The 23,750-nt window shown below is 31.8% G+C and overlaps 1 protein-coding gene across 4 annotated transcripts; it reads left to right on the top strand.

Moving 5' to 3' along the window:
• Positions 1–414: 414 nt before the first annotated feature.
• On the top strand, positions 415–5,003 carry LOC142636492 (uncharacterized). 4 transcript variants are annotated; one of them, XM_075810735.1, is made up of 5 exons: positions 415–1,002; positions 1,101–1,318; positions 1,621–1,749; positions 4,500–4,597; positions 4,688–5,003. In XM_075810735.1, the coding sequence occupies exons 1-5, from the start codon at positions 672–674 to the stop codon at positions 4,788–4,790; spliced, it is 879 nt and encodes a 292-aa protein (XP_075666850.1). In that variant the 5' UTR covers positions 415–671; the 3' UTR covers positions 4,791–5,003. The 4 variants fall into 4 exon arrangements, with proteins under 4 accessions (XP_075666850.1, XP_075666848.1, XP_075666851.1 ...); XM_075810733.1 differs by having other exon boundaries at positions 4,466–4,597; XM_075810736.1 differs by having other exon boundaries at positions 530–1,002; positions 4,503–4,597.
• The last annotated feature ends 18,747 nt before the right edge of the window (positions 5,004–23,750 follow it).

Below are 23,750 nucleotides of genomic sequence, written 5' to 3'. Positions count from 1 at the left end.
AATAACATGATTCCCTGTTTAGGTTTCAACATTTTGCATACTAAAATACCATTACACACATTCTTAAACTCTTTAAAATGCCCCTATCTTTTAGTGAAATAATTTTATCCCTTTTTGTTTATATTCTTCATTCGATCGAAAACTTAAGGTACTATTTCTATCTCAATTTTAAATATTATTCTATATTACTTTATCTCTATCTTAAAAAAAAAAAATACAAACTGTTATTTATATATCATTTAAATATTATAACACTAAACCAAAAAATAAATAAATAAATAAATAAGAGCATAATTGCATGAGCACGTGTCATAAGTTTAGTTAATAATATAAAACATTCAAAATTATGGGCTGTACCTTTGGCATGATGATCATTTTATAATATAAGTATTGGTAAAGGGTGTGGAGGAAAATAAGGTTACACACTCCGGTGTTGTCAGATGTGCTATTAGGCAGCGATAGAGGGTGTGGGTGTGCGTGTGGCTGTGGGTGTGCTATAAACGAGTGGCCTACCTTTCAAATCTAATTTGTGCATTTTGTCATTTTCTCCTCTCTTCGGATCGGATCTTCTCAACCCCAGAGTGTCTCTCTCCATAAACAAAAAACCCACAAAAAAGAAGCCATGATGATGTCCTTTTTACTCCAAGAAGAAGACACAGGTAGGGGTAGGCATGGCGGGCATGGCCAAGGCACTAACACTCTCATTCTCTTCTTCTAGCTCTCGTAATCTTATTCTTTGGCCTCACCACCACCTTCCAATCCCTAATTGGAGTTGGAGACGCAAACGCACTCCTACTATGGCCATGGCCAAAGTGGTCCCAGCCGTAATTGTGGGCAGTGGACGAGTGGGAAGGGCATTGCAGGAAATGGGCAACGGTCAGGATTTGGTGGTTAAGAGAGGACAGTCCGTGCCTCTTGATTTCGTGGGACCCATCTTGGTCTGCACTAGGAATGATGATCTTGACGCCGTTCTTCAAGCCACTCCTCCCTCCAGATGGAACGGTAGCTAATTACTTAATTTCAATTATATATATATATATATATATATATATTTTTGCCATTCAATCTCAATCTCAATCTCAAATCAAAATGTATCGCAGATTTGGTATTTTTCCAGAATGGAATGCTGGAGCCATGGCTTAATAGTAAAGGTCTAAGTGATGCGGAGCAAGTGTTAGCCTATTTTGCGGTTTCAAAGCTTGGAGAAACCCCTGTGGATGGGAAGACTGATACCAATCCTGAAGGACTAACTGCAGCTTATGGCAAGTGGGCCCCTGCTGTTGCTGCAAGGTTGCATGCTGCTGCCCTTTCTTGCAAGGTAACACCAAACCCAACTATCCTTTTTCAGTTTCATCCGTAAATTAATTTTTTAATGTCTTAACATCACACACACTCGCTCAAATACTGTTCTCCAATTAAATTCAGACACCTCGTTGCATTGACCAATGAAAATGCAAATATTGTTAGGACATTTAAATTCAATGCAACTATGTGTTTGGATTTAGTTGAGTAACCTGATGTACTGCATCTATATCTATGCTACTGTACATATTGCCTGACAGGAGAAAGAGTACTCTATTCAATACAAGCTTGTGTAATGTATAATGTAACTTAAGCTAGGTTCTGGACAAGGAAGCGTTTCAAAAGCAGATGTTAGAAAAGCTGATATGGATATCAGCATTCATGCTTGTGGGAGCTCGTCATCCAGGGGCCACTGTTGGTGTTGTGGAGAAGGAGTACCGCTCTGAAGTATGTTTGTGAATAACATTTTTTTCCCCCTCTAAGTTCCACTGCAAATTAATTAGTGTTGTCTATCAGACTTTTGGGCTGAAAATATGAGAAATGAAGTTATTAGACTAAATTAGCTACATATCGTTTTTATTTGCACTATTACTAGATTTTGGACCTTCATAAAAAATATGTTGGAATGTGGGCTTTGGGATTCTGATTTCTTGCTTTATCTACTTCTTCCTTTGCCTCTCTATCCCTTACAGCTGCAGGCTGTGAACTAGGGTTTTGCCTTGATCTGCCATTAATATATTTTTAAACATAATTCCATATTTTCTTTGTTTTTTCAGTGACCTTTTTGTTCAATTGCGTGCCCTCTTCTTTCTTAGACTGTAGTATCTGAGCTCAACAATTTAATGATATGAGAAAAATATACAAACACCCACTGTGGTGTGTCCTTAAAACATGAAACCATAGTTTTGAATGTAATACAATCCCCCTTTGTTATTGTTTTATGCATAAACCATTAAACATCTCTTTATATGAATTGTAAGTTGCTCATGTGACAACACGTCCATATTTAGTGCTGCATTTTGACATAAAACAATACCACAAGATTGTTTTGTTTTGGTTTGGTTTTTTTTAAGTGTTACATAATTAACGATTTACCCATAAGACAACTAAATGAGGGTTAAGTGTTACACACTTACACTCACAACCTCAAGTGGGCTCCATGTTTTTAGGGAAATCACAGAGGTTTTTTGTATCTATCCCTTATGATATTATTAAAAAAGAGACGCATATGGGGAGTCAAGACTCATTGTATTTATTATCTTTAAAATGATTTGATATAATTAATTCATTTCAGCTTATGATCATGTGAGGCATGACTCAGCAAATTGTGTAATCACATAATTGGATTACGAAAGTAGACAAAACCCTGATCTCAAACTCTTTCTTGAATAATTTATGTATAACATCTAGGTCTTTCCTTTGTTTGCAATGACTGACATTATATGTCTTGCAAGAAGCAGTATTTCTTTAAACATATATTCGATCCATATAAATTGTTGACTTTAGCATTCACTGGGCGGTAAAATGATTGTTTTGGTGAGGCCAAAGTTGAATAGAATTGTTATCATTTTCATTAGAAATGTGTAAGAGAATTGTGTGCTCAAACACCATTAATTAACTCTATTCCAAATAAACCATAATGGTTGCTTTCATTTGCCAGTTTTTTTTTTCACATTTCTATATAAGCCTTCTTGGTTACTGGGAAGATGACCTTCTGAACACTAAATATAGGTTTGTGGAAGAATTTATTAGTCCTATTTTATAAACAAGACTTCTTAGTGGTATCAGGGGGTTGAGTTCAGTGGAAATTGGGCTTTCTGTTTAGTTCATCTAATTCATTCCATTTTCAACAATCTTGATGGATATGGGTTGCATAGTTTAAGAACTTAATTTGTCCCTTTGTCAAGGAGTAGGGATTGAATCAGGTTTTCTAGTTTTCCTCCAACTAAACCTGGTTGATATTGTTTGGAATCTTTGGATTGGGCTTATTTGTTGCTTCTCTTTCCAGTGATATGATCAATTTGAAATACCCTAAATTGTGTGGAGTTGATTGGATTGGATTGGATTAAATTGGATTGTTTGAGTGTGTGTTGTGCGGGCGTGTGCTGAGTCCTATATTGGCTGTGTATTAGGTGGATCCTGGGTTTGTAAGTGATTACGAGGAGTAAATGTAATTAAAGGAGTCAAGATTGAAATCCTACATAGGATCGATGAGAGGATTAGTTGATTGGATCGAATTGTAAGATTTTACTTTTCATAAAAATATATAATGAGAAATCATCAGTAATGATTAATGATAATATATGTTAACGAATCATAAGAAAAAGAAAAGAAAAGTAAATGTGACACAAATTACGCATAAAAGGTACTTACTACTTAATACGACTTGATTGCTAGAGTTGGAGAATCCTAATTTCACCATAGAAACATATAATTATGAATAATCGTAATAACTTTAATGGGTGTCGATTCCGTTGCTTAGAGGCTATTTGAACAATCCTATACCGATCCAAATTGATTCTATGGGGTAGGGGATCATAGGGATTCTATGGTGGATTTTACATTCCATCATTCAGGATTGGGATCCCAAGTCAATCCTACCCTATGAAATATTCTACACCAATTTGGACTGTTTTTATGGGGTAGAATCCTAGGATCTTAGGAGTCTAAGATCTAAGATCGAGATTCTGATAGCCATCATTGTAATTTGACTAATCTTTTTAGGGTGTAAGCATAGATAGGGCTAGTGATTTCCTCGGGTCAGGTCGCTCGGGGGCACTGCAGCACATGTACCCCTAACAAGGATGTTAGGAATTTGAGTAGGGGAGATTTTAATAACTTGACTAGTCTTTTTGGGGTTATTTAACAAGATTATAATATCGTATAGCAAGGAAAAAGAAAATACTGAATTGTAATATGTATGGTGCTTTTTCACCCTGAATGTATCACATTAAACAGTATTTGAAAGGATCTCTCATGTCAATTGCACCAAAGTTGGTCAATGAATGGAATATAATGAATTTAATCTGTTTTGAGTTTGAGGTACTGTGTGAAATTAAGCATGGAATGTATAGCCTTGTGGAGGAAATGCCAAATTCAAATTGGTTATGGGTTGAGAACCAGAATTAGCTCAATACTTGACCATCATCATTTATGCTTTTAGGTCTCTAGCCTTATAGTAGAACTCGCTTCTGCAGCAGCTGCAGAGAAAGGTTTGGTATTTGATGAGGCTATGGAGGATAGATTATGTGCGTACTCCCGAGCTGTTGCCCATTTTCCTACGGCAATTAAAGAGGTAAAAGATACAATTTACAGATATTATTAATATGTCTGATTCATGAACTTAATTCTGTTTCTCATTGTTAAGTTTTCTTGATGCTTGTAGTTCAAGTGGAGGAATGGTTGGTTCTACTCGCTCTCAGAGAAGGCAATTGCACAAGGAAAACCTGATCCATGTTGCCTTCATACAGCGTGGTTGCAGGAATTGAAAATTGTCTAGAAAATGGAACTCTGAATGTTACATTGGATACCCACGCTTATAGTTCTCTTGTAATGGTTGTTGGTGCTTTTTTGATACTTGTTATGAACGAGGTACGTTCCACACGGGAATTTCCTGATTTATACTGCTATTGTTTAATGAAAAAGAATCAAATTAAAGGAGAAAAAACAGAGAAAATTAATAAGAGATGAATTATGGGTTACTGTGGTTCTCATGCCATTCACGTACAAGAATTTTGATGGCAATTTTGCCCCGCCCTACTTGACCCGTCCCTCTCAGCTTTGTCTCGCGCAGGTTTTCCTTGCCCTGCAAAGGTGGTGGGGCGGGAATGGGACAAGATTTTAGACTTGCACCACGGAGTAGGGCAATGATGGGTTTATACTTTTTAAATCCGCCCCTGCCCTGCCTCACATTAATAAAGGTTAAATTGTAAATTTTTCATATTCAACTATTTAAACAAATATATCATTAATTTATTTTATTTTACCCAACTTGGCTCTCTACATCTTTTTTTTCTCTAGCAAAGTTGGAAATAAGGTACCAATTTTAATTTTAATTTTTTTTTTTTTGTTGTTGTCTTTATTAGAAATAAATTTATCTACTATTGAATCATTGATTCTATTCAAAGTCTTTTTCAACATAGTTTTCATCATTAAAATTATAAATGTTTTCTATTTTTATGAGTTACGAGTTTGAATGTTTGCGTTTGTGTCATTGTGTGTGGTTGTTATGAGGTACGAGTAAGGTTGTCAAAATCGGAATTCTACGTAGGATCGTTGAAGGTAGGTAAGATCGTAAATCGTAGGATTAGATCCTGAATTGTAAGATCCTATATATTTTCAGATTTAAAGCAAAAAACACGTTGATAATGGCTTTGTATGTTGAATAATCATGTAAATTATAAATTTATCCATAAAAAAACTTAGATTTGCATCATATAATATAATTTGCATGTCATACATTACTAAGTCTATACTAACGAAACAAATATTATTTAAATTTTGACTTAATGTATTTCGATACATGTTTAATTAGCAACCAAATACCAAAATATTTATCAAAACATATGGAAAATTTTTTCCAAGTTTCAAGTTCTAAGTTCCAAGTTTGAAATCTAAAATAAGTTAGCAAATAGAAACTAGTTAACTACAATATGACACCCAAAAGCAAGATGAATATTAAGGTGAAGTGAACATTTAATTATTCTCATTCTGAGGTTCTAATAACCACCGTCCTAAATTCCTAATTATCATCATTCATTTCATCATCTATTTAAATATTATATATTTGTATACTAGAGCTGTAAAAGACATCAAGATACAATTTTATACTATTCAAGTTATACTGCTCAACAACAATTAGAAAGCATGCTCAAAAAATCAATCAATCAATATACACATACAAGCATAACTAATAAAATTGTATATAAAAAAATATTTTAGTAATATTAGAACACAAATTAGTATATTGATCAAATAAATTTAACAACATTACACTTAAAAGGTAGCAAATCCAAAATCAAATTCTTCATTTAAAATGATGAAGTATTCCTTCATTTTAATTACAAATGAACTAGAAACTAGAAAACATTTGCTCAGATTAACATAATTTTATAAAATAAAAAATAAAAAGTCATACTATCACAATATGAAAAAATAAAAATCCTTAAAGTTTCATCAAAACAAAAAATTTATCCCATAAAAAAACCAAAAATTTATGTTTTTGGTAGGATCAATAGGATCCCATACGATTCTACGATCCTACGTACGATCCTACCATTTTTATGATTTAAGTGCAATTCTAAACGTTTTAGTGAGGTGAGATCGTAAAATCGTGAGATCTTACGATCCAGATCGCGATTTTGATAACCATGGGTACGGGTCTATATATATATATGTATGTATGTATGTTAAAAAATTGGAAAAACACATGTTTGTATCGCATACAAAACATACGCAGCGGAAAAACAACGGATCTACTTTATTCACAATTGTTAATATGTACTATGTAAATTTCAGAATTTAAGAACAAGAGAATGTACTTTGGTGCGGTGAAATTCAAAACCAAAGATTAGAAGTACTTGGAAACACTTTTAATTTTCACTTTAATTCCACTTTATGCCCAAGAAGTGTAGTCTCTCAATCAGTTTCCAATGAGAGAATAAGAGAGTGAATTACGCTCACACACACACCATTTCATTCCAAACGAAAGTGTATATTATAAAATTATGAATATTTCTCTTCTTATATCTAACTGATTATCTAATTGGGCTAGCCTTTTGGGCCATTCCAATTGGGCTTGCCTTTTGGGCCATTCCAATTGGGCTTTTTTGTTAACTCTTGACAAGTTCAAAATTATTATTAATTATATTTAATACCATCATATAAATATATTGCACTCTAGCTCTTATTAATAAACTAGTGTTTATCTTGCGCTATGCGCGGGATCATATGAAATCTTTGACGCTAAGATAGTGTAAAATTGGTGTATACACAACGTTATAATAAACCAACGTTAAACTATTAAGACTTTAATTACGGGAACTATATTTTATAACAATTCTAAAAAAGCTGTATAGAACAACCTTATATACATAAAAAAAATCAATAAACCTACACAAATGTTATAATGAATTATAGAATCAATTTAAAATAGATAATTATAAGGTTTGTCACATTCACTGATATCTGCTTCAAAGTTTTGCACTTCATTGTGATATGAATCTGTAATATTAGAACATTTTAAACATTAGTAAAGTTTATATATAACAATGAAATAATTTTAATAAATAGTATGTGTTGCATGGAAGTGACTCTGCCCACCTTGTAAAAAGAGTAAAATATAATGCAAATGGAAAGCGTAAGATGCTCCTAAAAAATAAAACAAAAACAAAATAAGCATTCTAGTAAATTAGAGACATATATCTATAAAAAAATAATAGTAAAACTAAATATCAAGAAGGAAAACAACAAAGGCACAGCTTCATCTATTTTTACCTCCAAATCATGTCACTCTACTATTATTACCTCCAAATCATGTCACTCTACACTCTACAAAACTAAATAAAACTGAACTCAAGTAATTGGAGAAAAAAAAAAAGGGAATTAGGGAAAAAGGTAACCAAACCTTAAACCTTGATTGAGTAATGCAGCAAAATAGTTTTTAACAAAGGCTTAAAAGAAAGCTACAACCTATTTAGAAAATGAACTCTTAATGGACACAAATAATAAATATAACCTATGTTAGTAGAGAAAGAAAAACCTAATATGTGACCCCTTCTTTTGATTCAAAATGTTGTATTGCCAAAGCACATCCCTAAGATTTCATTATTCATCAATAGAAAATCATTGAAAGAGAGAGAATAAACATCCGGATTTTAATTTAAATTTGAGAAACAAAAAGTCGCGGTAAGGATGTGAAAAAGGGAGAATTGGCCGAAGAAATCAATTTGTAAAGGCAGAAGCTGGCTAAAACATGCAAATCAAAGTCAATTGAAACAGGAATAGAGTAAACGAACAAAATGTAAAACAAAGTATGAGATAAATAAAAGGAAATCAACATTCAAGCAAACTATAATAATAAAGATCGATGGACAAATCAAAAACATTAATCGAAGACAATTAGTGAATTAGTGGATCAATATAAGTAGAAGCAAACAACATTGTACAGACACCAACAGGTCCAAGACAGCTACAGAAACTATCTGCAATTATCTAATCTAATCCTATGTGGCAAGCTCTACGAACTTCACTTGTTTCTGAATGCTTTGTGTCTATTCAGACATATTTTCACTTGGTGGAGATTATTATTCATTATTTAACAATGCCCATGGGCATATCCTCACCCTGAACAAATTTCTGATCTTTTACTATAAATTAGTGTACCCTGCATTGCTTCAATTTTATTTGTTTGGTTCAAATTGGTTATTTGACCCGTGTTAACAATGGGGGTATAATCAATATTTTTCTTTAATAATAGTTCGATAAGTTTATGGCTTCATTTCCTGCCACTTCCTGCATCTTGTTTTACTGATGCTGTCTAGGGTTCTGTTCTAAATTCATCTAAATGGAATTAAAATTAAATTGAGCATAAATTATCACATGCAAAGCATCAAAATGACTAAAAAGCCGAATTGATAGCTTTTTTTCATATAAGTAAAATTGTAATTTCTCTTTTTAAACAACCCCTGCATTCCCTAAATTTTTAGGATATTTAAATAAAGAAGGGGAAAAAAGCTCTTTTTATTATTATTTAATTTAACTGCATTTTAGGAGGATTTTCTTCTAGTAATACCATGCTGTACAATTTTGTAAACAAAATTCACACTAATACACACACACACACACACACTTACCAACGAAGCTGCAAAAATCAGTAAAACCCAATCAAACGCGTTTGGTTAAAGTATTTCTTCAAACACTTGGAAGGGATTAGGAAATTGAGGAATCTTATCAACAAAAAAATAGAGTTCATAAGTATTTAAAAACCAAAGAAAATAATAATCAACCTTTAAGCCAAAGAATAAAAAACTGAGTTCATAACAAATGGCATTGGTTTATTTTTTTGAGTTCTAAAGTCATCAACATTAAACTAAAAATACAGAAACATATTTCTTCAAAATTGTGGTAGAACATATTTGTGGGTATGAGATTTTATGATAAACAAAGTCAAACCTTAAATCAAATTTTAAAGTAAATTTACATATGGTTTATCATATTTGTGGTTTTCTTACTAAGTCTTAGTGATACCCATTGAGAAACTTCAAACAGGGCAAAATTGTTTTTTTAAATTTTGAAAAAAATCCTTTTACAAACCTTTTTCTTTTAAAGATATATAGATAATAGGTCATACAATATCAATTGAGTTGTGGTAAATTATGATGAAATAAGCTTCAAGGCCTCAATATTTATAATTCACTTAAGTCAGAAAGTAAATTCTCAAAGTCATAATCTATTTATTCTAAAGACAACCACACAAAAACACATGTAAACGCTAACAGTTCTATATAAACAAAATTCTCAGCTGCAAATTCATAGTCTTTCCCACCAAGCATCTTGCATTTGCACATACTTTACAAAAATAACTCTAACTGGAAACACCTAAACAATCCCAACCAAAATGAAAATACCACCCATTGAAAAGCCATGAAAGAATCAAACTTTACACACACATAAATAGAGAAAAAAAAAAAAAACTTTACACACACATAAACATATACATGGAGAAAGATAGAGACCTTGTAGGTAGTGTAGATATCAATGGCTTGAACTGAAAATCAAAAGAGGTTGTACAAAGGTCTGAGATAGGTGGACAACCTAAGTGCTTTGAAGAAATGACACCATGCAATTCAGCTTGATATAAAATATACAATTTTTTTAAATCAAAACACATATAGGAACATAAAAATTCAATGCATCCAATAATTTGAATTATCTAAACCCTCTACATCTAAACCCATGAATCTATGAATTCAATTATAATTCACCCATGATCCAATTCTATGCATCACGTATGAAAATAATAATAATTATAGAAAAGTAATGTAAATGCAAAGCCAATTAAAACAGGATTACAGTAAATGAACAAAATGTAATTCTAAATATGAGATAAGTAAAAAGAAAATCAGCATTCAAGCAAACTATATTAAATAGTAAAATGGTTTTATCTTTCAATTATCTTGTCAATGTTCATTTTCAATGAAGAGTTCGGTCTATTTTTTCAATAATCAGCATATATAGAGGTTGATCTGATTTATAAATGGCCTTTCATGATTCTAGGGTTCTACTATTCTTGTCCATGCCATAAACATTAATATTCATAACAAATCAATATTCAACCATTATTAAATGGCAAACATGTTTTTCCTTACATATATTCAACGACTAAACCCCATGACGCCACTCACAAAAAAGCTGGGTTATGATAAATCAAAAAGAAAGCATCAAAGTAAAGAATATAACACATCAAGTAACAAAATGCTGACCTTGGGTATAGGTGCTGCAAAAAAGAAGCAAAACAGAGTGGATGTCAAGTTTTCTTTGAGAAATGTGCCGTTTGTTTAAGAATGTGGCAATTCAAGTCAATCCAATACATGAATATGGTGGAGGTACCAAATGCAGGCCATTAAAAGCATAGCAAAATAAAGAAATAAATAAAAAAGTCATGACAGTTTAACATTTCAGTAAAATACAAAATAAGAATACATTGAATTAATAAAAAATGAAGAAAAAAGCAGATTAAAATATGCAATTCAGAGTCTAATCAAAACCAAACAGATCAACGGAGAAAATTTAATTCAAATTATGAGATAGATAGAGGGAAAATCAGGCTATTTAAACCTCTTAGTTTGATGCAGCAACTCTTCTTGCAAAATACCCGTGTTGTACCTGGCAAAAAACTCAGCATTCAACAAAATGAAAGGGTAAGAAGCTTTTAAAAACTGCAGTAAAGAAAGATGAAAGAGAGAATACAAAAGAAGCGGAAGCAAACATTGTAATATGGTTTGAGCTACAAAAAATATGAAAGATTGTTTTAGTTTTTAACAATCTGTTGGCTATTTCCCATATGATGATGGCAAAAATATTTGAAAGTCATTTTCAAAAGATGAATTCTATTGAAAAAAAACTGCACTGATTTAGTTGTATATCGATCTCAAATTAATGGGAGAAAGGAAAAACACCAATGAAACTTGTGGAGAAAGAAAAAGAGTTATTTATAAGTCAGAAAAGGATGATATAGGTTGAGATCAAAACCTTTCTTTTTGATAGAAGCAATAAAGACCTAAAATAAAAGAGCACATTTGTCCTTGCAAATGAAATGCTTCCCATCAAATCAACTAAATTCCAACTTACACATATTTCTTTGAGAATTACCTCAACTTGTGGGTTTTTGCTTAATTTGTCTAATTATTTAAGCACTTGACTTAATTTAGTTTAGTTTGGAATCTTGGACAAACTTCATTTTATATATAATTACTATAACGAATCATTAAAAAAATAAATACAAAAATAATAAAAAATTAGAAACTCTCTTTCAGATAATGGCAGGTTCATGCATATTAAAGGATGCTTGAGGCTTTCACAACAATTTTGTATGTTATAGTACCTTCTAATTGCCACAAAATCTGAAGCATTTAGATGATACTTGTAGTTTTTACTGGACAGCTATGGTATATAAACTACAAACTTATATGGAAGGGAAAATATGCTAATTTGGATTACTGAGAAAACAATAACATATTCTTGTGCAGGTGCATGAAACTGTATTAGGAAGAAATTCCCCAAGTTTAAATCGTGAAGATCATCATCTAGTTTCCCAAGGTAATTCCAAAGCATGTGTTTATAGATGGCCTCTCATGATTTAGGTGCGACGTTTTTTTTAAATTTTTTTTTATAATATATACACAACCACTGTTAATCGGTGTTAACCTTGCAATACAATATAATGTATCCAATCCAATCAGAATACCCCGACCTAAATCAGATATGACCCCAAACTAAAAAATAAAATAAAAGTAAAAAACCAAAAAACAGAAACTATACTGGTGGAGGGAATGGGTTTGACAATGGCAAAATCAAGGGCAAAATCCCTTATGTTACCAGGACATAAAACACGAAATTACAATTTTTGCATAGAAAAAGGAACAAACCCATCTATTTTTCAAAAGGAGCCAAAGAAGAACCCTAGACAATTCAGTAAGAATTTTTTTTTGAAAAACAGATATATAGAAAAGGAAGATGCTTATTCTTGTAGTATAAACATCTGGTCTAAAACCAAAAACATATACACATAGGAGATCTAATATGCTAATCCGAAAAGGAAAATCAATGGTGAAAAGTTTCTAAAAACCAAAACAGAAAAGAACACTGACCTTTAGAAAAATTTTGTTGCAGAGGAGAGATGAAGCAGAGTGGTAGATCAAATGGCGATGGCTGGCCATACGAATGTCCACAGGATCCCAAGTTTTTTTTTTTTTTTTCCCCTCTCTCTGTGTCGTAGTATTGGTAGGTGATTTCTTTTAGAGAGAGAAGATGTTAAGCGTAGTCTGATGAAAAGAGATGGCAAGGGTTTTTTTAACTGTAATGTTTTTTTTTTTTTAAACCGAGCTTTATTTTTAATATACCTAAAAAGGCAATCAAATGGTGTTTTAAAAAAAAACAAATCGGTTATTTAATTTATACCTTTTTTTTATTGCAAACGTGGCAGGGTTTAAAAAGCCAAACATTGTAACGTGCAGCCATTTTAAAAAAAAACTGTATACATGTCTGAATTTTAAATAGGCAGTTATCCTATTTGTCAACACCTCCTTAAATGTAGGAACTAACTTTCTCTCAGCTTCTGCTATTATATATACTAGTGTTTAACCCGCGCAATGCGCGGGGTCATTTGTAATCTCATAAGTAGAAGAGAAATTTAACAACCACAATCAAAATCGATTGAAATTAAATACTCTTTACTGTCCCAAATAGGTCTTAGAAATATTTCTAATTTCCTGTAACTTGCAATTTGGTGAATATGTTTTAAAATGAAGAGAACCACATGATGAAATTATGTTGATCAATTTTATTACTCAAAATTGCATGCAAACCTTCAATGTAAGCCTTCAGAGGTCCACTATAAAGTGGAGAAAAATAAAATAGAGGACAATAAGACTACAACACACAACACTACGTTAAAAAATATTTTCATATAAATATTTCACATCATACCTGGTGAATGTTACAATTTTAATATGATAATTTATAAATGAAATATTACAGTTGCAGTAATTTAGTAGAACATTCAGTTTACTCTTCTAAAGAAAATAAAAATAACAATACAATGAAATACACAAACACTTGTACAGTAAGGTAGTATATACATTCGAGCTCAGTTTTTTTTCTTTTTTGCTGCATTTTGCTTAGCACTTTTTTGACGTTTTTGAAGCATTTGGAGCGGTATTCTTTCAGGTCTTTCAACAGATGTTTCTCCTATTTCTGTTTTTGGACTGGCTATGTACTTGTCCTTCCTTGATTTTTTTACAATTTCCTCCATTGTGTCCTGCAATAATTTGCATTTTTATGTATCAGTTAGATTTATATAGTAAATTATGAGTAAACTAATGTTTGAATCATATAGTAAGTAATTGTGCTTTAATTACCTGATGCTCTTCAACTTTACATGAGTCATTTTGCTTATGTGAAATTTCTATCTCCAAAATCTTCGAAACTGTGTAATTTTCTTTTCCATACTTCAAATTATATTCATCAAGATGCAGTTGGAACAAATATTCGTTGCCAATTATTTTTTGAATTTCTTTTGGTATTGTATTCCCATCTAATTTGAAAATCTGTTTGAAAAAAGTTTCATACAATTAGCAATATGTATATGGTGCGTGGATATATATATATATATATATGTGTGTGTGTGTGTGTGTGTGTGTGTGTGTGTAGATTATATTAAATGGTGCGTGGATATATGTGTGTGTGTACAACATTGGTAAAAATGTATTAAAACTTCAGTTTTCAGATAATAAAGATATGGGGCTGACATTTATATATGAAATTACCTCTTCTTGCATCTCTGCAAGTTCTTTTGCAGTTTTAGATATAATTCTTTCAGCTCCTTTGTCAAACAATATGAATGTGGTTGAACCGGTCTCATCTTGTACTTGGACTTGAATTCTATAACTGTTTGAAATAGAAAATTGTTAGTAGAATATTATATATATTTTATGTGTGTTTGAGAATTTATAAAGTTGTTAGTAGAATAATTACCTTAGGACTGCAAATTTTGGCTGATTTTTACAACGTTCACACCATAGAACTCCTTTGACTTGTTTCACTTTCGTCTTGCATATAAGACATGCAACATAATACCATCCATATTTGTTGTTGATATTAATGATTTTGGCATTGCATGTTACCAGTAAGTCGTATAATACAAAGTTTAGTCAGTTTATAAAATTATATCTTATTATAAAACATATAAACAGTTACTAATTATGATAAATTCATAATGTGAGAGTATAGTTGATACCTTTGTGTTTGAGTTCCATTCCAAGTCCTTTATTTCAGCCACTGTTTTTTTATTATGTAAGGCAAGTTCTTCATCTTGTGGTTTATGTAGTTCCTTTGGCAGTATATCTTTTACGGTTATGTCCATTGTGGTGTATCTAACAAAAAATTAGGTATAATTCATTTAAAAATAAATAGAACAGTTTCTATATGTATATATATGAAAGACAACTGAACACTAAAATAGTAAGTTAGTTACATTTATTTAGATTTACTATTAAACCACATAAAGAAGAAGGGAAAAATATTTAAAATATAAAGTTTAGAATACCTGCAATTACTTTCCCAAAGTGTTGACCATGCTTTAAATCATATAAGAGTTGATCAAGCTTTATCTTGAACACTCTTGCAATCACATCAGGTCGATCTTCTACTTTCTGTCCAGGTTTCCTAGATAGGAAAAGATCAATTTCTGGCCATTTCGTGTTGCAAGTGAAGGTAATAAATAGGTCCGGATAACCTACCCATCTACAGATTGCCATTGCATCTTGATAGTTTTCAATCATATACCTTGGACTTCCAGTGAAACTTGAAGGTAGAACAAATCTCTTGCCTGAAGATGCAGGGGTGGTATCTCCTCTCATAACTGCATCTTTCAGTCCTTTATACAATTCTATCCTTAATTTGTCTTGGTTCTCTTTTACCCACATAAGCCGGATTTCTTCAATACATGTGTAGGCATCTACAACAAATTGTTGAAACAATCTATCACCATTTACCAAAGTATGTCCTTCATGTTCACGTTCTTGCAAGCAATATGCATAATATTCTCTCATAGTGACAGAATCAGTTGTATCAGATCTGATTCCATCTACATTACTATACAAAATGCCGAGCCTAAAACCATCTTCACCATATGGGAATAAAAGGGGATATTGTAATGCCATGTATGAAGGATGCAGCACATTAATACGTTGTAACCCTCCTTCTTTTAACTCAACAATAATATCACGATGTGCATTCTCAACACCAATATCACCAATGATAATTGCTGCAATTTCTGAACATGTAGGCAGGTTATATTCTCTTCCATCTGTAGTTCGTGAGCCAATAAGGCGCAATCTTAAATGGTGAACATCAGTATCAAAGAAACGGTCTCTAGACATCCGAAATATCTTCACTAAAGTGTTTGTTTCATCAAACATTTGGACCAAGGTCACTATCACCATTTGGATCAAGGTCACTATCAATTTCACCATTACTAAAGATATTCATTCTATTTTCAACTTCATTTTCAGTATCGTAGAAATATAATTGTGCAAATTGTGGATCTTGGCCATCATTAGGAAGAAGAGTTCCAATTCTATGATGGTTTTGGCCATTAACTTTGAAAATGTAAGGGTGTCTTCCATCGTTAATTCTACTATCTACTTTGCCACCCATAGATGTCATTGCGAACATTGCATTATAAGTTCTTATTTGAGTTCTGAACGTTTTAGATCGTTGACTACCAAGAGGATCTAAAAGCTCATCAATAAGAGGAGGTGGCTTCTTAAGCAAAGGTAACTTAACCTTACCCTCCATACAACAGAGAGAGAATTTTGGGTTCCTAGGCCTCTTAGATTTAACTGTTCTCTCTTCATACCATAAAATTGAACCGCAATGCATGCATATATAAGAAGGCGAGCCAAAATTCCAAGGTTCAGTATATTTTCCTATATGAATTTTAAAATATGAGAACAACAATAATGATATAAACAAAAAAGAATATAATTTTTTTTTCCTTTGTAAATTTAAGTCAAGTCATTTACTTGGAAATTCTTCGCAACCACTCTGACTTTCTGATTGTTGGATTTGTTGAGATATATCACAATTATTGAATCCATCTTCTACCAAAGTATCATCCGTACTTATGTTCAATCTAGTTTCTACATAGGAATGATCCATGCCAACATCAATATCTAATAACCAATGTGAATTGAAAGTTTTATTTTCAATTTTTTATGAAGAAATGTTTAAAAAATTTATAAGAGTAAAGTGGCAGAAATAGAAACGTACCTCTTGACCCATAAAAATCTATACTTGTACCAGGTGAATGGACCATAGAGCAGTCATGCGTTAATGCTGTTCTATCTCCCTTGTTTTTTTTCCTCTTTTCAGCAATGACCATTCCCCTGGATTTCCTAGCCTGGATAAGCTTATTTTGTAAACTATTTTTCCTTTCATGCCATTTTTTGTTGGATCATCTTTCAAACATTAGCATCCGTCTTTTTAATCGTGCTTGTCTTGCATTTTCCATTTTTTTTTCAAAACTTCAGAAATGAGCTGCTATAAACTGAGATCTTATACATACGTGAAAGTGTGTTATAAAATAAATAAATAAAATTAAAGCATCTATAAGCATTCAATCCAAAACACTATTGTAAACACAATAAAAATAAAATGAATAAACAAAATAAACAAAACTAACAACATCAACATTTATAAAAGCCTGCCAATAAACTGTGCCCAATGGCTTGAGCAGTACAAAAATTAAAGGAAACAAAGTTTAATAAGCAACAGTACAAAGCTTAAAAAAAAACAAAGTTTAATAAGCATTCTAGTAAATTAGAGGCATACATCAATAATGAAATAATAATAAAATTAATTATCAAGAAGAAAAACAACAAAGGCAATCAGAGAAAATGCAGTTCAATCTGAAAAAACACAGTAAATCTCAGGCCAAAGCATTGAAAGAGAGATAATAAACATCCGGATTTTAATTCAAATTCAAATAATAAAAAATAGTGGTGAGGATGTGAAATAAGTAAAAGGGAGAATTGGCTGAAGAAATGAATTTGTAAAGGCAGAAGTTAGGTAAAACATGTAAATCAAAGCCAATTAAAACAGGATTACAGTAAATGAATAAAATGTAATTCTAAATATGAGATAAGTAAAAAGGATATCAGCATTTAAACAAACTGTACTAAACTGTAAAATGGTTTTAATTTTCAATTAACTTGCCAATGTTCCTTTTAAATGAAAAGTTCAGCCTGTTTTTTCAAAATTCAGCATATATAGAGGTCAATCTGATTTATAGATGGTTCTACTATTCTTGTCCATCCCATAAACATTAATATTCATAACAAATCAATATTCAACCATTATTAAATGCCAAACATGTCCCATAAACATTAATATTCATAACAAATCAATATTCAACCATTATTAAATGCCAAACATGTTTTTCCTTACATATATTCAATGGGTAAACCCCATTACGCCACTCACAAAAAAGCTGGGTTATAATAACTTAAAAAGAAAGCATCAAAGTAAAGAATATAACACATCAAGTAACAAAATGCTGACCTTGGGTACAGGTGCTGACAAAAAAGAAGCAAAACAGACTGGATGTCAATTTTTTATTGACAAAGGTGCCGTTTGTTTAAGAATGTGGCAAATCAAGTTAATTCAACACGTGAACATGGTGGAGGTACCAAATGCAGGCCATTAAAAGCATAGCAAAATAAATAAATAAATAAAAGTAATGACAGTCTAACAATTCAGTAAAATACAAAATAAGAATACATTCAATTAATAAAAATTGAAGGAAAAAGTAGAGTAAAATATGCAAGTCAGAGCCTAATCAAAACTAAACAGATCAACGGAGAAAATTTAATTCAAATTATGAGATAAATAGAGGGAAAATCAGGCTATCAAAACCTCTTAGTTTGATGCAAAACTCTTCTTGCAAAATAACCGTGTTGTACCTGGCAAAAAACTCAGCATTCAACAAAATGAAAGGGTAAGAAGTTTTTTAAACCTGCAGCAAAGAAAGATGACAGCGAGAATACAAAAGAAGCGGAAGTAAACATTGTAATATGGTTTAAGTTGCAAAAAATATGAAAGATTGTTTTAGTTCTTAACAATCTATTGGATATTTCCTACATGATGATGGCAAAAAATTTGGCAAAATTAACATCAAACAGTAACACTTTTTGACACAATGTGAGAATTCTTATGGAATTAATTAACAATACTGGGGTGAAAGAAAGAAACTCTTCAGTCGTAAATATTTGAAAGTTATTTTCAAAAGATGAATTCTATTGGAACAACTGCATTGATTTAGTAGTATATCGATCTCAAATTAATGGAAGAAAAGAAAAAAACCAAAAAATTTGTGGAGAAAGAGAGAGAATTATTTATAAGTCCATAAAGGATGATAGAGGTTGAGTCAACTAAATTCTAACTCACACATATTTCTACAGCTACAGTGTATAAACTACAAACTAATATCGAAGGGAAAATATGCTAATTTGGATTACTGAGAAAACAATGACATTTTTGTGCAGGTGCATCAAACTGTATTAGGAAGAAAAAATATCCACAATAGATTAAGTCTACAGTGATAGGGTACTAATCTTGATACTCAGTGTGTTCTTTGTAAAAAGATAATTGAAAGTAGGTATCACTTGTTTTGTGATTGTTCATTCTCGATGAATATATGGTGAGCCATAATAAGGTGGAACCTTAAAAAAATGACAAAGTTCTGTTAGCAAGAGATTATGCTCAAGGATAAGAATTGAGTCTAGATTGGCATTCTGCTCTACTATGTATCAGTTACTGAAATTCTGTTCAAAACAGAAGAATAAAAAGTTTTATTCTAAATATAAACAAACTAATCGAAATATTAATGTGTACACCACACAACAGTGTTTAAGAATTAATCCTTAAATATTTAACGACATAATTTTAAGCAATATATTAACTATTTAATCAAATACAATAAGGGAAAAATAAAAAAATAATATACTGTAAAAAAAAACTTCACTGATTCTTTAAAACAAATATACATTCACAATAAAATAGGGAACATGATTTTTTAGCACAAACAGTAAGGAGAGAGGAGAGGCGGCAATTCAAAGTGCTTGAAAAGTTATTAATTAAATAAACAAACGTTCAGAAGCACAAATATTAAAAAAGAATAACCCAATCTAAATCAGATATGACCTCAAATTAAAAAAAATTTAAAAATAAAAATAAAAGTTAAAAACCATAAAACAGAAACTGGAAATGGGTTTGACGATGGCAAAATCAAGGGCAAAATCCCTTATGTTACCAGGACATAAAACCGAAATTATATTTTATGCATAGAAAAAGGAACAAACCCATTTATTTTTCAAAAGGAGTCAAAAGAACAACCCTAGAAAATTCGGTAGGAATTTTTTTTGAAAAACAGATATATAGAAAACTAAGATGCTTAATTATGTAGTATAAACCTGAAATTATAATTTTTGCATAGAAAAAGGAACAAACCCATCTATTTTTCAAAAAGAGTCAAAGAAGAACCCTAGAAAATTCGGCAGGAATTTTTTTTGAAAAACAGATATACAGAAAAGAAAGATGCTGACCTTCAGAAAAGTTTTGTTGCAGAGAAGAGATGAAACAGAGCAGAAGATCAAATCGTGATGGCCGGCAGTACGAACGTCCACTGGATCTCAATTTCTTTTTCCCCTTCTTCCCTTTCTCTGTGTCGCAGTATCGGTAGGTGATTTATTTTAGAGAGAGAAGATATTAAACGTAATCTGATGAAAACAGACGGCTAGGATTTTTTTAACTGAAATGGTTTTTTCCTTTTTTTTTTTTAAACGGACTTTATTTTTAATGTAACCCTTCTTGGTTTTTAATTGTCAGACGGGGCAGGGTTAAAAATCCAACCATTATACCGTACGGCTTTTTAAAAAAAAATTGTATACGTGTCTGAATATTAAATAGGCAGTTATCATATTTGTCAACACGTCCTTAAATGTAGGAACCAACTTTCTCTCAGCTTCGTCTATTATATATATATAGATATAGATATAGATATAGATATAGATATAGATATATATAGATAGATTATATCCTAAGATTTTATTATATATGCAACACCTTCATAAAATATTCGTTGTAATACAAAGTCATGAATGTAGACTGTCACTTTGAAGATTACTACATCTTAATTTTTGAGTATCCAATTTAATCGTTTAAGTTATTCATCATATATTTATGAAATCCAATTTCATAAATATATACTTTAGTAACTTCTTACTAAAGTGGTTAGACCTAATACTCTGAATAGCCAAAACCATTAAACTTATCAAAGCAACCTACATTTCATGATCAGATTCATTATTCTCTCAGGATTAAAAGTTGATGTAAATAGAAGTCGTGAGATTTATATTCATTTGACAGTCGTTATAAGAATAATAAATCTCACAGCGGTCTAGTTTAATATGACTTAACTCTTAAAACATATCAACTAGAAGTCTCCACTTCCATGATCACGACAAATTATCTTAGTTGATATATTATAATATTCGCAAATGAAATGCCCAATTTTATCACCGACTACAAACTAAAATTTTGAGTTTACAAAGAACTTGTGATTTATATCTTCTATGCATCTCATGGACTATATGATAATGTCCAAATATTCATTTTACCATTATTTTAGATAATAATAAAACAACTTTATTAATCACAACATTAAGTCATACACAATGTCATACATAGCATCTACAATAGGATTTAAGGGCACTAATCCTAACAAAAAAAAATAAAGAAAAAGGTACTTCTAGATTAGTTTCTAGAAAGAGATAAAGATGTTAATAAACAAAAAAAGTAAAAAGATGCTATAAAAAAATTAAAGACTGAAAAATGCATTAGGTATTATTAAAAAATAAACAAAATTTTCATGACATTTAACTCACTGTACCTATCGGTGTGTTAGGTTTTGTATCTTGAAGCATTTCTAATGGAATAAATTTATTTGTAATTTCAAGTATATTTTTATTAATGAAACAAGTAATTTTATTTTAAAAAATCATAATAGTTGTAGGATAAATTAACAAAAACCAGAGTTTTACGGGGTGGCCGGGGCTTCACGAGGCCCTAAGGGGTGGGGATGGGGCAAGAAAATTTTCCTAATCATGCGGGGCGGGACAGGGACAAGTAAGACAAAACCATGCAGGGCGGGGGCAAAGATCCCATCCTTCAGCCTCGCCTCGCCATATTGCCATCCTTATATGAGATGGTTAAATTGCGGCTAGTGTGAGAGCTAATCCATATTGACAACAATAGGACTGCAACGAGCAAATCAAGATGTAAGGGAGGTGTAACCAAATAAGAAAGCATGGTTTATACAATTTTTTTTTTGAAAAACTTATTAGGATCAAATTCAAATTGTATTATTTCTCCAACTACTAAAAAATATATAAAACCCATAAAATTGCAGGCAATTATGAGATGCAACATGCGATTTGTTAGTTATAGATCTAAAACTAAATACCCTTGAAACTCTAAGATCTACCTTATTCCATCCAAGAGATCTAATCCTTACGAAAAAAGAAAGTAATTTTTGAAGAATATTCAAATCTAATCTATTAATGATAAAAATAATGAAGGTATGGAGAAAATAAATTTGAATCTGGGTTTTGAAAGAAAGATTGAGTTTTTATAGAAAATTCTAGATCTGATTTTAGGTGTCAAAAACAAGGAATTTATGAGGAAATTCCAAATCTGGTTTTATGTATTGAAAACAAGGAATTTTATGAGAAAATTTTATATCTGGTTTTATGTTTAAAAGAATGAATGAGATTTAGGATAAAATTTCATATCTGGTTTCACGTTTAAAAGGATGGATGAGATTTAGGATAAAATTTCATATTTGGTTTTATGTATTGAGAAAGCAAAGGATTTTTTTTTTTATAGAAAATCCCATGTTTGGTTTTTGGTGTTAAAAAAATAAAATAAGAATTTTTTTAATCATGTAAAAATTAAATTTGATGATGCACAAAATCTTCAGTGAGTCAAGTGTCTACGTGCGCAATGATTGCAGGTACTTGAAGAACAAAAGGTGAAGAACGTATAGAGATCACTGGTGGGGTTTTGGCCAAAGACATCTGAAGGTTAAGTCAGTAATTGAAGGATCTCTAATAACTCTAAAGTATGAGAGCTAGGAAATTCACGTACCTTGGAGAAGAGGAGGCTTCATGCTTATATAGTAATACAGAGTTGACCAGGTGTAGATACCTCATTTTGTACTTGAATAATAAACTTTAGTCCCCGACCCAATGATGAGCTTGACATGTCTACAAAGTAGGGGTGTCCAAGGGTTGGTTCAAGTCAGTTTGTGCCCAACTTGTAACCGACCACTCATATCGGGTGGACGGTTGAACGGCCTATAGCCGACCGTGGACAACCTCAACTCGAGTTGGATCGGTCTTTGGTAGATGACGATTGGGTCAGTCGTCTTCGGAATTGAGTTACAACCATTGGGTCTTTTTAGGGGTGTCCAAGGGTTGGTTCAAGTTAGGTTTGTGCCCAACCTGTAACCGACCAACTCACATTGGGTGGACGGTTGAACGACCTATAGCCGACCGTGGACAACCTCAAGTCGAGTTGGATCGGTCTTTGGTGGACGATGATTAGGTCAGTCGACTTCAGAATTGAGTTACAACCATTGGGTCTTTTTAGGATCGAAGCTTAAAACCACCACATCAAGCCCAAATTTGAGCGAAAACTTCATCTCATCGCCAAATCTAATAATTAAAAAAACTAGATCTTTACCAGATTTAACCAAAAACTACCAAACCTTTACCAAAATATCGCTGAATCTAAACAGATCTAGGTAAATCTAGCCTTCTTTCATGGGTTTTGTTGGTTAGATCGGGTTCATTGGGTTTTGGAGAATAAAACCCACTATCCGACCTGTCTAAGTTTGGTGACAGAGACCCGTCGCTGACCATCATTGGTGTCGGGTTGGCCTGGGCAGTTTGGCCAGGTGGGTCAGTTTCCAAGTTCTGGTGGACACCCCTACTACAAAGGGTAATTGAAGTTATTTTGATAGTTTGAAAATAATCACAACTCAAAAGTGCTTAAATTGCTTTGAAAACGATGCTGAAAATGACATTTTCTCACTGTTTTAACCATAA

Source organism: Castanea sativa, chromosome 5 (genome assembly GCF_040712315.1).
Source record: "Castanea sativa cultivar Marrone di Chiusa Pesio chromosome 5, ASM4071231v1".
In the NCBI taxonomy this organism is placed as follows: domain Eukaryota; kingdom Viridiplantae; phylum Streptophyta; class Magnoliopsida; order Fagales; family Fagaceae; genus Castanea; species Castanea sativa.
Note: the sequence above shows the minus strand (reverse complement) of the source record. Positions and strands in the feature narration are given on the sequence as shown.

Excerpts from the sequence above, each read along its gene's own strand:
- LOC142636492 (XM_075810733.1), top strand. The coding sequence starts at position 672 with ATGGCGGGCATGGCCAAGGCACTAACACTCTCATTCTCTTCTTCTAGC. Across the intron at positions 1,003-1,100 it reads TCCTCCCTCCAGATGGAACG|ATTTGGTATTTTTCCAGAAT; the intron begins GTAGCTAATTAC and ends AATGTATCGCAG. Across the intron at positions 1,750-4,465 it reads AGAAGGAGTACCGCTCTGAA|GTCTCTAGCCTTATAGTAGA; the intron begins GTATGTTTGTGA and ends TTATGCTTTTAG.